The sequence below is a fragment of the Bombina bombina genome, chromosome 3 (genome assembly GCF_027579735.1).
Source record: "Bombina bombina isolate aBomBom1 chromosome 3, aBomBom1.pri, whole genome shotgun sequence".
Classification (NCBI taxonomy): Eukaryota; Metazoa; Chordata; class Amphibia; order Anura; family Bombinatoridae; genus Bombina; species Bombina bombina.
This window is the reverse complement of record NC_069501.1, coordinates 685,552,167-685,567,509: the sequence shown is the minus strand read 5'-3', so window position 1 is coordinate 685,567,509 and position 15,343 is coordinate 685,552,167. Positions and strand designations below refer to the sequence as shown.

General features: G+C 41.9%; 1 protein-coding gene across 1 annotated transcript in view; it reads right to left on the bottom strand.

Annotated features, from left to right (window-relative positions):
* LOC128653901 (S-adenosyl-L-methionine-dependent tRNA 4-demethylwyosine synthase TYW1) overlaps nt 1-15,343 on the bottom strand; it is an 824,555-nt gene that overhangs the window by 442,996 nt on the left and 366,216 nt on the right. Inside the window, exon 11 of the mRNA XM_053707460.1 lies at nt 1,736-1,845. Within this exon, the coding sequence (XP_053563435.1) occupies nt 1,736-1,845 (110 nt within the window). The remainder of the gene's footprint in view (nt 1-1,735; nt 1,846-15,343) is intronic.

Genomic DNA, 15,343 nt, shown 5'->3' with positions numbered 1-15,343 from the left:
GGTTAAATCACTACAGCACCTTGCCACAGCCTTGCTGTGGCCCTACCTTCCCTTAGGGATCAGATTTGGGGGAATATAGCTTCTTTTAGGCCCTCAAACATCAGCAGGACCTTCCATGTGAAACAGCATGAACTTCTCTGCAATTCTAACTGTGCATCTGAGGCAATTAGGCCCCTCCCACTCTACTCCAGAGCTGTGAGGCCTAGTAAATCACTCCTAAGTGACTAAAAAACAGCCATGTGGTAATAACCCCAGAAAAAAACCAAAAGGGCTTTCAAAGTGTCTTAAAAAACGATTTTTCCTTAGCCAAACAATCGATTGCCCTGAATAAGTGTCAACCAGTATATTAGCCCTGTTATGTAAGCATTCAATTCTATACTAAGTCTCAGAACATAGCTTATCCTCCCCACATGGGGATCTTGTCAGTCTTCTAGCATTATCTCAGTCTTGTCTAGAAATAAATGACTGAACATACCTCATTGCAGTTAAGCCTGCAAACTGTTCCCCCCAACTGAAGTTTTGTGGTACTCCTCAGTCCTGTGTGGGAACAGCAGTGGATTTTAGTTACAACATGCTAAAATCATTTTCCTCTCAGCAGAAATCTTCATCACTTTTCTGCTAGAGAGTAAATAGTACAAACCGGTACCATTTAAAAATAACAAACTTTTGATTGAAGATATAAAACTACAATTCTAACACCACATTCACTTTACCCTCCAGTAGAGAGACCCTAGTGCTTAGAGCCGGCAAAGAGAATGACTGGGGGGTGGAGCTAGAGGGGGAGCTATATGGACAGCTTTGCTGTGTGCTCTCTTTGCCACTTCCTGTAGGGAATGAGAATATCCCACAAGTAAAGGATGAATCCGTGGACTGGTTACACCTTGCAAGAGAAATATATTATATTATATATATATATATATATATATATATATATATACACATATATACACACACACATATATATATATATATATATATATATATACATACATACACACACACATATACATACATACTGTATATACACACACACACATACTAGATAGATATCAACTTTGCTTTGTATCTTGAAGAGATACCTAGGTAGTTGTATAGAGCACTATATGACAGGAAATAGTGCTGCCATTTAGATCTCTTGCAAATGGATAACATTCTTCCAAAACTTCTGCCATATAGTGCTTTACATGAGATGAGTGCACATTCCTGAGCTTACGTCTCTGCTTATTACCAAAAGATAGCAAGAGAACAAAGAAATTTTGTTAAAAGTAAATTAGAAAGTTGTTTAAAATGGCATGCTTTATCTTAATCATGAAAGAAAAATGATGGATTTTATGACCTTTTAACCTTATGATAGAACAGTCAAATCAATTCAAAATAGGATCCTTACAACATGGAATAACACAAATGTAATGATGCAGTAATCTCTCATTCCCTTCAATAGAAGATTTAGTTCTTCCTGACAGTACGCTAGCAGGAGTTCTGAGCACAGTACATTTTACGAGATGTTCTATGGAGGCCATAAGTCACAGTATAGTGAATCTAATACCAAGTTTCACTTTCCAGATATTAACCTGATTAATATAACTGATATAACACTTCAAAATACTAGAGATCCATCCATGTCAAAAGTAGATCATTTTATGTCAAAAGGATTTTACTCTTGTCAGAATAGTAATAAGACTGGGTGTTTTCTGAGAACCTTATATCATTTAAAAGTGACATGTAATCGCCATACCTTTAAATTGCTTAATCATATTTTGGTGATTTTCAATGGCTTTTTCTACAATCATCTCAGGCTGGTCCATTTTCCACCTCCATTCAGTTCCCACAGGATTTGTATGGTGTCTAATGACAAAGAGAAAAAAGAAAGAAAAAAAGTATTTTCACAAAAAGTCAAAGCAAAACTACTAAAATTCACAAAAAATGTAATGCAATATAAGCAACATGAATGACACGGATAAACACAAAATAACAATTCATGCATTTGGTAGTAAAGATGGAAAATATAAAAAAGGACTGAATTCAAATATAACAACTCAAAGGGACGGTAAAGTAAAAAATAATTTAAAATAGATTGGCTAGGTTATTTCATTTACTAAATTTCCCAATGTACTTCTATCATCAATTGTGCTTAGTTCTTTTAGTATCCTTTGTTAAAGAGCAAAGCTAAGTGAGCTCAGGAGTGTGCATGTGTACATAGCCATCTGGCAGCAGTGTTTGCAACAATGTTTATAGATTATAAATTTTATAAATAGTTGCAAACACTGCTGCCAAATGGCTAAGGACACATGCCCACTCCTGAGCATACCCAGGATTGCGCTTCAACAAAGGATTCCAGAAAATCAAGCAAAATTGATGATAGCAGTAAATTGGAAAGTTGCTTATAATTGCATTTTCTACCTGAATCATGAACATTTCATTTTGACTTTACTGTTCCATTAAAGCACAGGTATTTATTTTTCTCCATGGTTTCTTTAGAAAATTTGTCTTCTCAACAATCAGGTTAAAGGGACAGTATATACCAATTTTCATATAACTGCATGTAATAGACATTACTATAAAGAATAATATGCACAGATACAGATCTAAAAATCCAGTTGAAAACCGTTTAAAAACTTACTTAGAAGCTCCAAGTTTAGCTCTTTGAAAAACAGAATTTATGCTTACATGATAAATTTCTTTCTTTTGCGATTTACCGAGTCCACGGATTCATCCTAACTTGTGGAATATTGTTCTTCCTGACAGGAAGTAGCAAAGAGAGCACCACAGCAGAGCTGTCTATATAGCTCCCCCCTTAACTCAACCCCCCAGTCATTCAACCGAAGGCCAAGGAAGAAAAGGAGAAACTATAAGGTGCAGAGGTGACTGAAGTTTACATAAAAAATACTATCTGTCTTGAATAGACAGGGCGGGCCGTGGACTCGGTACATCGCAAAAGAAAGAAATTTATCAGGTAAGCATAAATTCATGCTAACTTGTGGGATACCAATACCAAAGCTTTAGGACACGGATGAAGGGAGGGAACAAGACAGGAACCTAAATGGAAGGCACCACTGCTTGCAAAACCTTTCTCCCAAAAATAGAAGCATCATTTTTAAAAGCCCATGTGGAAGCCACCGTTCTAGTGGAGTGAGCTGTAATTCTTTAAGGAGGCTGCTGTCCAGCAGTCTCATAAGCCAAACGGATGATGCTTTTCAGCCAAAAGGAAAGAGAGGTAGCCGTAGCCTTTTGACCTCTACGCTTTCCAGCATAGACAACAAACAAAGAAGATGATTGGCGAAAATCTTTGGTTGCCTGCAAATAAAACTTCAAGGTATGAACCACGTCCCAAGTTGTGCAACAGACGGTCCTTCTTAGAAGAAGGATTAGGACACAGAGAAGGAACAACAATTTCCTGATTGATATTCCTGTTAGAAACAACCTTAGGGAGGAACCCAGGTTTGGTACGCAAAACCACCTTATCAGCATGGAAAACAAGATAAGGCAAGTCACATTATAATGCAGATAGTTCAGAAACTCTTCGAGCTGAAGAGATAGCAACTAGAAACAGAACTTTCCAAGATAGAAGCTTAATATCTATGGAATACATGGGTTCAAACGGAACCCCCTGAAGTACTTTAAGAACTAAATTGAGACTCCATGGCGGAGCAACAGGTTTAAACACAGGCTTAATTCTAACTAAAGCCTGACAAAAGCCCGAACGTCTGGGACATCTGCCAGACGCTTGTGCAACAGAATAGACAAAGCTCCAATCCTTCTTGGAGAAAAGACAAAATCCTAGGAATCCTGATCTTACTCCATGAGTAGCCTTTGGATTCACACCAAAAAAGATATTTACGCCATATCTTATGATAGATCTTCCTGGTGACAGGCTTTCGAGCCTGAATCAAGGTATCTATGACAGACTCAGAGAAACCCCGCTTTGATAAAATCAAGTGTTCAATCTCCAAGCAGTCAGTTGCAGAGAAATTAGATTTGGATGCTTGAATGGACCTTGAATCAAAAGGTCCCGTCTCAGTGGTGCAGTCCATGGTGGCAGAGATGACATGTCCACCAGGTCTGCATACCAAGTCCTGCGTGGCCACGCAGGCGCTATCAAAAATCACCGAAGCTCTCTTCTGTTTGATTCTGGCAATCAGACGTGGAAGGAGAGGGAATGGTGGAAACACATACGCCAGGTTGAACGACCAGGGTACTGTTAGAGCATCTATCAGTACTGCCTGAGGATCCCTTGACCTGGATCAGTAACGAGGAAGTTTGGCGTTCTGATGAGACGCCATCAGATCCAATTCTGGTGTGCCCCATAGCTGAACCAGTTGAGCAAACAACTCCGGATGGAGCTCCCACTCCCTCGGATGAAAAGTCTGACGACTTAGAAAATCTGCCTCCCAGTTCTCCACCCCTGGGATATAGATCGCTGATAGATAGCAAGAGTGAGTCTCTGCCCATCTGATTATCCTGGAAACTTCTATCATCGCCAAGGAACTCCTTGTTCCCCCCTGATGCTTGATATAAGCTACAGTCGTGATGTTGTCCGACTGAAATCTGATGAATCCGGCCGAAGACAGCTTAGGCCACGCCTGAAGAGCATTGAATATCGCTCTTAATTCCAGAATATTTATCGGTAGGAGGGCCTCCTCCTGAGTCCACAAACCCTGTGCTTTCAGGAAATTCCAGAGTGCACCCCAGCCCAGTAGGCTGGTGTCCGTTGTCACAATAACCCACGCTGACCTGCGGAAACACATTCCCCTGGACAGGTGATCCTGTGACAACCACCAAAGAAAAGAGTCTGATCTCTTGATCCAGATTTATCTGAGGAGATAAATCTGCATAATCCTACTGTTTGAGCATGCATAGTTGCAGTGGTCTGAGATGCAAGCCAGCAAACGGAACTATGTCCATTGCCGCTACCATAAGTCTGATTACCTCCATACACTGAGCCACTGACGGCCGAGGAATGGAATGAAGAGCTCGGCAGGTGGTTAAAATCTTTGATTTCCTGACCTCCGTCAGAAATATTTTCATGTCCACCGAATCTATCAGAGTTCCCAGGAATGGAACTCTTGTGAGAGGAATAAGAGAACTCTTTTTCACGTTCACCTTCCACCCATGAGATCTTAGAAAGGCCAACACTAAGTCCGTGTGAGACTTGGCAAGTTGGAAAGTCGACGCTTGAATTAAGATGACGTCTAGATAAGGCGCCACTGCTATGCCCCTCGGCCTTAGTACCGCCAGAAGGGAGCCTAGTACCTTTGTGCAGATTCTTGGCGCCGTGGCCAACCCGAAGGGAAGAGCCACAAACTGGTAATGCCTGTCCAGAAAGGCAAACCTGAGGAACTGGTGATGATCTTTGTGGATAGGAATGTGTAGATACGCATCCTTTAGATCAACGGTAGTCATATATTGACCCTCCTGGATCATTGGTAAAATAGTCCGAATGGTCCCCATCTTGAAGGATGTAACTCTTAGGAATTGGTTTAAGATCTTGAGATCTAGTATTGGTCTGAAGGTTCCCTCTTTTTTGGGAACCACAAACAGATTGGAGTAGAAACCTTGCCCCTGTTCTGTTTTCAGAACTGGGCAGATCACTCCCATGGTAAAAAGGTCTTCTACACAGCGTAAGAACGCCTCTTTCTTTTTGGCTGGTTTACAGACAATTGAGAAAGATGGAACCTCCCCCTTGGAGGAGAATCTTTGAAATCTAGGAGATACCCCTGGGTTACAATTTCTACGGCCCAGGAGTCCTGAACGTCTCTTGCCCAGGCCTGAGCAAAGAGAGAAAGTCTGCCCCCTACTTGATCCGGTCCCAGATCGGGGGCTACCCTGTCTTAGTGGCAGCAGCAGGCTTTTTGGCCTGTTTACCCTTGTTCCAAGCCTGGTTAGGTCTCCAGGTTGGCTTGGATTGAGCAAAGTTCCCCTCTTGCTTTGCAGCAGGGAAAGAGGAAGCGGGACCACCCTTGAAGTTTTGAAAGGAACGAAAATTATTTTGTTTGGTCCTTGTCTTATGTGACTTATCTTGAGGGAGGGCATGACCCTTCCCTCCAGTGATGTCTGAAATGATCTCTTTCAGTGCAGGCCCGAATAGGGTCTTACCTTTGAAAGGGATGGTCAAAAGCTTAGATTTAGATGACACATCAGCTGACCAGGACTTAAGCCATAACGCTCTTTTCGCTAAAATGGCAAAACCTGAATTCTTTGCCGCTAACTTAGCAAGATTAAAAGCGGCGTCTGTAATAAAAGAATTAGCCAACTTAAGGGCCTTAATTCTGTCAAAAATATCATCTAGTGGGGTCTCCATATGAAGAGCCTCTTCTAGAGCCTCAAACCAAAAAGCAGCTGCAGTGGTTACCGGAACAATGCATGTTATAGGTTGAAGAAGAAAACCCTGATGAACAAAAAATTTCTTTAGGAGATCCTCTAACTTATATCCATAGGATCAATGAAAGCACAACTGTCTTCAATAGGTAAAGTTGTACGCTTAGCCAGAGTAGAAATAGCTCCCTCCACCTTAGGGACCGTCTGCCATGAGTCCTTTATGGTGTCAGAAATGGGAAACATTTTCTTAAAAGCAGGAGGGGGAGCGAACGGAATACCTGGTCTATCCCACTCCTTAGTAACAATGTCCGAAATCCTCTTAGGGACCAGAAAAACATCAGTGTAAACAGGAACCTCTAAATATTTGTCCATTTTACACAATTTCTCTGGAACGACAATAGGGTCACAATCATCCAGAGTAGCTAAAACCTCCCTGAGCAATAAACAGAGGTGCTCTAGCTTAAATTTAAATGCCGTCATATCTGAATCTGTCTGAGGAAACATCTTTCCTGAATCAGACAGCAAATCCTTCATTCAATCCTTCCTACTAAAGCGTCAGAAGGCTCAGCATTTGTTCTTAACCCAGAGCTACTGCCCTTCCCTTGCAACCCTGGCAGTTTAGATAAAACATCTGTGAGGGTAGTATTCATAACTGAAGCCATATCTTGCAAGGTGAAAGCATTAGACGCACTAGAAGTACTTGGCATCGCTTGTGCGGGCGTAACTGGTTGTGACACTTGGGGAGAACTAGATGGCGAAACCTGATTTACTTCTGTCTGAGAATCATTTAATGCCAAATTCTTATAAGACAAAATATGCTATTTGCAATTTATAGACATATCATTACAATTGGGACACATTCTTAGAGGGGGTTCCACAATGGCTTCTAAACAAATTGAACAATGAGTTTCCTCAGTGTCATACATGTTTAACAGGCTAGTAATGAAGCAAGCAAGCTTGGAAAACACTTTATTTAATGAAAAAAAACACACAATTTGCAAAAACAGTACTGTAACTGAGAAAAAAAGGCATACACAAACTGCAAAACAGGTTAAAATTGCTTAAAAATTCCGAAATTTTAACAGTGTACCCACTAAGCCTTAGAAGGATTGCACCACAAGTAAAAAAGCGATAGACCCCCAAATAAAAAAACGGATTGATAAGTGTCTAAACCCGGTTAAAACCCCCTAAAGCACCTTGCCACAGCTCTGCTGTGGCCCTACCTGCCCTTAGGAAGCGATAATATGGGGTTTAAAGCTTCAATTAGTCCCTCAGAAGACTCTCAGGACCTCAGGAGAAGTTGCTTGCTGCTTGTAAATGTAGGCCCCGCCCACCTCACTCGATGTTGCTGGGGCCTACACAAAACTAACAAACCCTGCCTGAAAGCCATGTGGGTTATAAACAACCCCAAAGAACCCTGAAGCAAATGTCCCATAAAACAGAAAACGTTACTCCCAGACACAAAAACGTCTGTCCCAAATTCACATAACTGAGTGCCCACAAAAAATTAACCCTTTATGCAAGCTAGTAAAAACCTCTGATAACACTAAGATTACTGCTTACCCTTCCCCTAATGGGGACACTGTCAGCCTTTCAGAGTTAACACAGTCTCTGCAGAACATATGACTGAACATACCTCATTGCTGTATAGTAAGAAACCGTTCCTCACACTGAAGTTTTCCTGTTCTCCTCAGCTCATGTGGGAACAGCAGTGGACCTTAGTTACAAATGCTAAGATCATCATCCCCCAGGCAGAAATCTTCATCTATATCCTGCCTGAGAGTAAATAGTACAACACCGGTACCATTTAAAAATAACAAACACTTGATTGAAGATAAAATACAACTAACAGTTTAACACCTCTTCTCTTTACCCTTGCTGCTTAGAGCCAGCAAAGAGAATGACTGGGGGGTGGAGTTAAGGGGGGAGCTATTTAGACAGCTCTGCTGTGGTGCTCTCTTTGCTACTTCCCGTCAGGAAGGACAATATCCCACAAGTTAGGATGAATCCGTGGACTCGGTACATCTTGCAAAAGAAAAATGTAGCTGGAACACCCACTGCAAGTGGGAAATAGCAGGCACTCCTCCTTCCTCTGCATATGAAAAACATAATTTATGCTTACCTGATGAATTTATTTCTCTTGTAGTGTGTTCAGTTCACGGGTCATCCATTACTTATGGGATATATTCTCCTTCCCAACAGGAAGTTGCAAGAGGATCACCCAAGCAGAGCTGCTATATAGCTCCTCCCCTCACATGTCATATCCAGTCATTCAACCGAAACAAGACGAGAAAGGAGAAACTATAAGGTGCAGTGGTGACTGGAGTTATAATTTTAAAATTTAGAACCTGTCTTAAAAAGACAGGGCGGGCTGTGGACTGAACACACTACAAGAGAAATAAATTTATCAGGTAAGCATAAATTATGTTTTCTCTTGTTAAGTGTGTTCAGTCCACGGGTCATCCATTACTTATGGGATACCCATACCAAAGCTAAGTACACGGATGATGGGAGGGACAAGGCAGGAACATTAAACAGAAGGAACCACTGCCTGTAGAACCTTTCTCCCAAAACCAGCCTCTGAAGAAGCGAAAGTTTCAAATTTGTAAAATTTGGAAAAAGTATGAAGTGAAGACCAAGTTGCAGCCTTGCAAATCTGTTCAACAGAGGCCTCATTCTTAAAGGCCCAGGTGGAAGCCACAGCTCTAGTGGAATGAGCTGTAATTCTTTCAGGAGGCTGCTGTCCAGCAGTCTCATAAGCTAAACGTATTATGCTACGAAGCCAAAAAGAGAGAGAGGTAGCCGAAGCCTTTTGACCTCTCCTCTGTCCAGAGTAAACGACAAACAGAGAAGAAGTTTGTCTAAAATCTTTAGTTGCCTGTAAGTAGAACTTCAGAGCACGGACCACGTCTAGATTATGCAAAAGACGTCCCTTCTTTGAAGAAGGATTAGGACATAATGATGGAACAACAATCTCTTGATTGATATTCCTGTTAGAAACAACCTTAGGCAAAAACCCAGGTTTAGTACGCAGTACTACCTTGTCTGAATGAAAGATCAGATAAGGAGAATCACAATGTAAGGCAGATAACTCAGAGACTCTTTGAGCCGAGGAAATAGCCATCAAAAACAAAACTTTCCAAGATAAAAGCTTAATATCAATGGAATGAAGGGGTTCAAACGGAACACCCTGAAGAACTTTAAGAACCAAGTTTAAGCTCCACTGAGGAGCAACAGCATTAAACACAGGCTTAATTCTAGCCAAAGCCTGACAAAATGCCTGGACGTCTGGATTCTCTGCCAGACGTTTGTGTAAAAGAATAGACAGAGCTGAAATCTGTCCCTTTAGCGAACTAGCGGATAAACCCTTTTCTAAAACCTCTTGTAGAAAAGCCAATATCCTAGGAATCCTAACCTTACTCCATGAGTAACTCTTGGATTTGCACCAATATAAATATTTACGCCATATCTTATGGTAAATTTTTCTGGTCACAGGTTTCCGAGCCTGTATTAATGTATCAATAACCGAATCCGAAAACCCACGCTTTGATAGAATCAAGCGTTCAATTTCCATGCAGTCAGCCTCAGAGAAATTAGGTTTGGATGGTTGAAAGGACCCTGAATTAGAAGGTCCTGCCTCAGAGGAAGAGACCATGGTGGACAGGACGACATGTCCACTAGGTCTGCATACCAGGTCCTGCGTGGCCACGCAGGCGCTATCAGAATTACCGATGCCCTCTCCTGTTTGATCCTGGCAATCAGTCGAGGTAGCAACGGAAATGGTGGAAACACATAAGCTATGTTGAAAACCCAAGGGGCTGCTAATGCATCTACCAGCACCGCTCCCGGGTCCCTGGACCTGGATCCGTAACAAGGAAGCTTCGCGTTCTGGCGAGATGCCATGAGATCCAGATCCGGTATGCCCCAACGACGAATCAGTTGAGCAAATACCTCCGGGTGAAGTTCCCACTCTCCCGGATGAAAAGTCTGGCGACTTAGGAAATCCGCCTCCCAGTTCTCTACGCCCGGGATGTAAATCGCCGACAGGTGGCAAGAGTGAGACTCTTCCCAGCGAATTATCTTCGAGACTTCCAACATCGCTAGGGAACTCCTGGTTCCCCCTTGATGATTGATGTAAGCCACAGTCGTGATATTGTCCGACTGAAATCTGATGAACCTCAGTTTTGCTAACTGAGGCCAAGCTAGAAGAGCATTGAATATTGCTCTTAATTCTAGAATGTTTATTGGAAGGAGTTTCTCCTCCTGAGTCCACGATCCCTGAGCCTTCAGGGAATTCCAGACTGCTCCCCAGCCTAGAAGGCTGGCATCCGTTGTTACAATCGTCCAATCTGGTCTGCGAAAGGTCATTCCTTTGGACAGATGAACCGGTGACAACCACCAGAGAAGAGAATCTCTGGTCTCCTGGTCCAGATTTAGCAAAGGGGACAGATCTGAGTAATCCCCGTTCCATTGACTGAGCATGCATAGTTGCAGCGGTCTGAGATGCAGACGCGCAAATGGCTTTATGTCCATTGCCGCGACCATTAAGCCGATTACCTCCATGCACTGAGCTACTGATGGGCTTGGAATGGAATGAAGGACAAGGCAAGCATTGAGAATCTTTGATAACCTGGACTCCGTCAGGTAAATCTTCATCTCTACAGAATCTATAAGAGTCCCTAGAAAAGGAACCCTTGTGAGTGGTAACAGAGAACTCTTTTCCACGTTCACTTTCCACCCATGCGACCTCAGAAATGCTAGAACTATCTCTGTATGAGACTTTGCATTCTGAAAACTTGACGCTTGTATCAGAATGTCGTCTAGGTACGGAGCCACTGCTATGCCTCGTGGTCTTAGTACCGCCAGAAGTGAGCCCAGAACCTTCGTAAAAATTCTCGGGGCCGTGGCTAACCCGAAGGGAAGAGCCACAAACTGGTAATGCCTGTCTAGAAAGGCAAACCTTAGGTACCGATAATGATCTTTGTGAATCGGTATATGAAGGTAAGCATCCTTTAAGTCCACTGTGGTCATATATTGACCCTCTTGGATCATGGGTAGGATGGTTCGAATGGTTTCCATCTTGAACGATGGTACCCTTAGGAATTTGTTTAAGATCTTTAAGTCCAAGATTGGTCTGAAGGTTCCCTCTTTTTTGGGAGCCACAAATAGATTTGAGTAAAATCCTTGTCCCTGTTCCGATCGCGGAACTGAGTGGATCACTCCCATGATTAAGAGGTCTTGTACACATTGTAGAAATGCCTCTCTCTTTACTAGGTTTGTTGATAACCTCGAAAGATGGAACCTCCCTTGTGGAGGAGAGGTTTTGAAATCCAGAAGGTATCCCTGAGATATAATCTTTAACGTCCAGGGATCCTGCACATCTCTTGCCCAAGCCTGGGCGAATAGAGAAAGTCTGCCCCCCACTAAATCTGTCTCCGGATAGGGGGCCCTGTCTTCATGCTGTCTTAGGGGCGGGAGCAGGCTTTCTGGCCTGCTTGTCCTTGTTCCATGACTGGTTGCCTTTCCAACCCTGTCTAACGAGCAGAAGTTCCTTCCTGTTTTGGAGCGGAGGAAGTCGATGCTGCTCCTGCCTTGAAGTTACAAAAGGCACGAAAATTAGACTGTTTGGCCTTTGGTTTGGCCCTGTCCTGAGGAAGGGCGTGGCCCTTACCTCCCGTAATGTCAGCAATAATTTCCTTCAAGCCGGACCTGAATAAGGTCTGCCCTTTGAAAGGAATATTAAGTAGCTTAGACTTGGAAGTTACATCCGCTGATCAGGATTTAAGCCAGAGCGCTCTGCGCGCCTGTATGGCGAATCCGGAATTATTAGCCGTAAGTTTGGTTAGATGTACTACGGCATCTGAAACAAATGCATTAGCTTGCTTAAGGGTTCTAACTTTGCTCAAAGCCTCATCCAATGGCTCTGTGCGAATCGCCTCTTCCAGAGACTCAAACCAGAATGCCGCTGCAGCCGTGACAGGCGCAATGCATGCAAGAGGCTGCAATATAAAACCCTGTTGAACAAACATTTTCTTAAGATAACCCTCTAATTTTTTATCCATTGGATCTGAGAAAGCACAGCTATCCTCCACCGGGATAGTGGTACGCTTGGCTAACGTAGAAACTGCTCCCTCCACCTTAGGGACCGTCTGCCATAAGTCTCGTGTGGTGGCGTCTATAGGGAACATTTTTCTAAACATCGGGGGAGGGGAAAAAGGCACACCGGGTCTATCCCACTCCTTACTAATAATTTCTGTAAGTCTTTTTGGTATAGGAAAGACGTCAGTACACACCGGTACCGCATAGTATCTATCCAACCTACACAATTTCTCTGGAATTGCCACCGTGTCGCAATCATTCAGAGCCGCTAATACCTCCCCTAGAAACACACGGAGGTTCTCAAGCTTAAATTTAAAATTTGAAATTTCTGAATCCGGTCTCCCCGGATCAGAACCGTCACCGACAGAATGAAGCTCACCGTCCTCATGTTCTGCAAATTGTGACGCAGTATCAGACATGGCTCTCGTGTCATCAGCGCGCTCTGTCCTTAACCCAGAGCTATCGCGTTTGCCCCTTAATTCGGGCATATTATATAATACTTCTTTTATAACATTAGCCATATCATGTAAAGTGATTTGTAAGGGCCTAGATGTACTTGGCGTCTCAATCCTACGCATCTCCCGAGCGGGAGACGCAGGTACTGACACGTGAGGAGAGTTAGGCGGCATAACTTCCCCCTCGTTGTCTGGTGATAGTTTCTTTATCGGTACAGATTGACTTTTATTCAAAGCAATATCAATACAATTGGTACACATCGTTCTATTGGGCTCCACATTGGCTTTTGAACATGATGAACAAACAGTTTCCTCTGAATCAGACATGTTTAAACAGACTTGGTAATGAAACTAGCAAGCTTGGAAATCACTTTCAATAAGTTTACAAGCAATATAAAAAACATTGCAGCGCTTCAAAAATACAGATATAATTAAACAATTCTTAACAAGAAGTGTATTATTAGCAGAGGATTGCACCCATTAGCAAAAGGATGATTAACCCCTCAATACCCAAAACGGATAAAACGGATATCAATTAAGATTTAACGCTTTTAATCACAGTCAAGCACACTGTCACAGATCTGATGTGACTGATTACCTCCCTCACAAATGAATTTTGCAGACCCCTGAGCTCTCTAGAGACGTCCTGGATCAAGGAGGAAGAAGCAGGAAGACTGTGCTAGAATTTTAACTGCGCAACAAGGCGCTAAAACAAGGTCCCTCCCACTCCTATCACAACAGTGGGAGCCCTGATATAACGGTTTCCATGCAGAAAAATATGTTAGCCATGTGGAAAAAAATCATGCCCAAAGAGATTTATCACCAAAGTACCTCACAAAAACGAATAAACATGCCAGTAAACGTTTTATTAAAAAACAACATTTTCCAATGTCATGCAAAGTTATCACTAAGCCTGCTACCAGTCGCTACCACTGCAGATAAGGCTTAAGTATTATTTCAGTTTTAACAGTATTTTCTCAGTCAAATTCTAGTCCCTAGAAAATAACTCTACTGCGCATACATTTATCAGCCTGATACCAGTTGCCACTACTGCATTTAAGGCTGTACTTACATCATTCGGTAACAGCAGTATTTTCTTAGTCAATTCCATTCCCAGAAAATAAAGTACTGCACATACCTCATTTGCGGAGGACCCCGCATGCTATTCCCAGTTTATGAAGTTACCCAACTCCTCAGAATGTCGAGAACAGCCAGTGGATCTTAGTTACGCCTGCTAAGATCATAGAAAAAAAACGCAGGCAGTTTCTTCTTCCAAATACTGCCTGAGATAGAAAAACAGCACACTCCGGTGCCATTTAAAATAACAAACTTTTGATTGAAGAATAGATAAGTAAAAACTCCAGCTCCTCTCGCGACGACCTTCTTTGTTGAGGGTTGCAAGAGAATGACTGGGTATGACATGTGAGGGGAGGAGCTATATAGCAGCTCTGCTTGGGTGATCCTCTTGCAACTTCCTGTTGGGAAGGAGAATATATCCCATAAGTAATGGATGACCCGTGGACTGAACACACTTAACAAGAGAAAGACTCTTTACACAAACAGGAGCCAGCTGGAGTAGGTATACATCAGTATTCCCCTAAAATTTTGGGGCTTGGTTAGGAGTCTTAAAATCAGAGCAATGTTTTTTAAAAAATAAGCAAAAATATATGGGCTATATAAATGGATCATCTACAAAACATTTACGCAAAGAAAAAAAAATAGTGTATAATATCCCTCTCTGTAACAAAGTATATGATTAGACTAAATGGACAAAAGAACCACTTTCCTACACAGCCCTACAATAAAAACTGAAATGTGCATGAGTGTATTTGAATTTTGAATATACTTGCCCTGTGGACTCTCATTTAAACATGAATATATATAAAAAAAAAATCTTAGCAGCAGATATGTATATATATATATATATATATATATATATATATATATATATATATATATATATATATATATACACACACACACACACATACATACATACATACATATACACATACATACACTCTGACCATTATTCTAGGGCAACACATTAAAAAACAGATTTAAAGTATAATAAAAAGGTGAAAGAGCAAGAAATAAACGCTTGTATATAATGATAAATAAACCAACCTTATGCTGTACCAAAGTGTGAGTAATCAAATTATTAAATATAAATGGCATGTCATCAGCCACAAACGGATTCTAGAGATCCTAAAGGAAGATCAAATTCAATAACAATGAATTTAACTGACATTTCTTTTTCTCCTGGATCCAAGCCACATAGATAATGAGATGCTGATGAGAGATGAGGCCTTAGCACAATGAGGCATTCTTCAAATTCTTCTGTCCTTCTCAGTGCTAATCAATGTGTCCTACAAATGAACTATTAGTGCACTTATCAGATATCCTCCCTGTCTTCATGACAAGGCACGGGCATTATCATGAGTTGTGAGAGTTATTCAAGAGTATTTCATTTA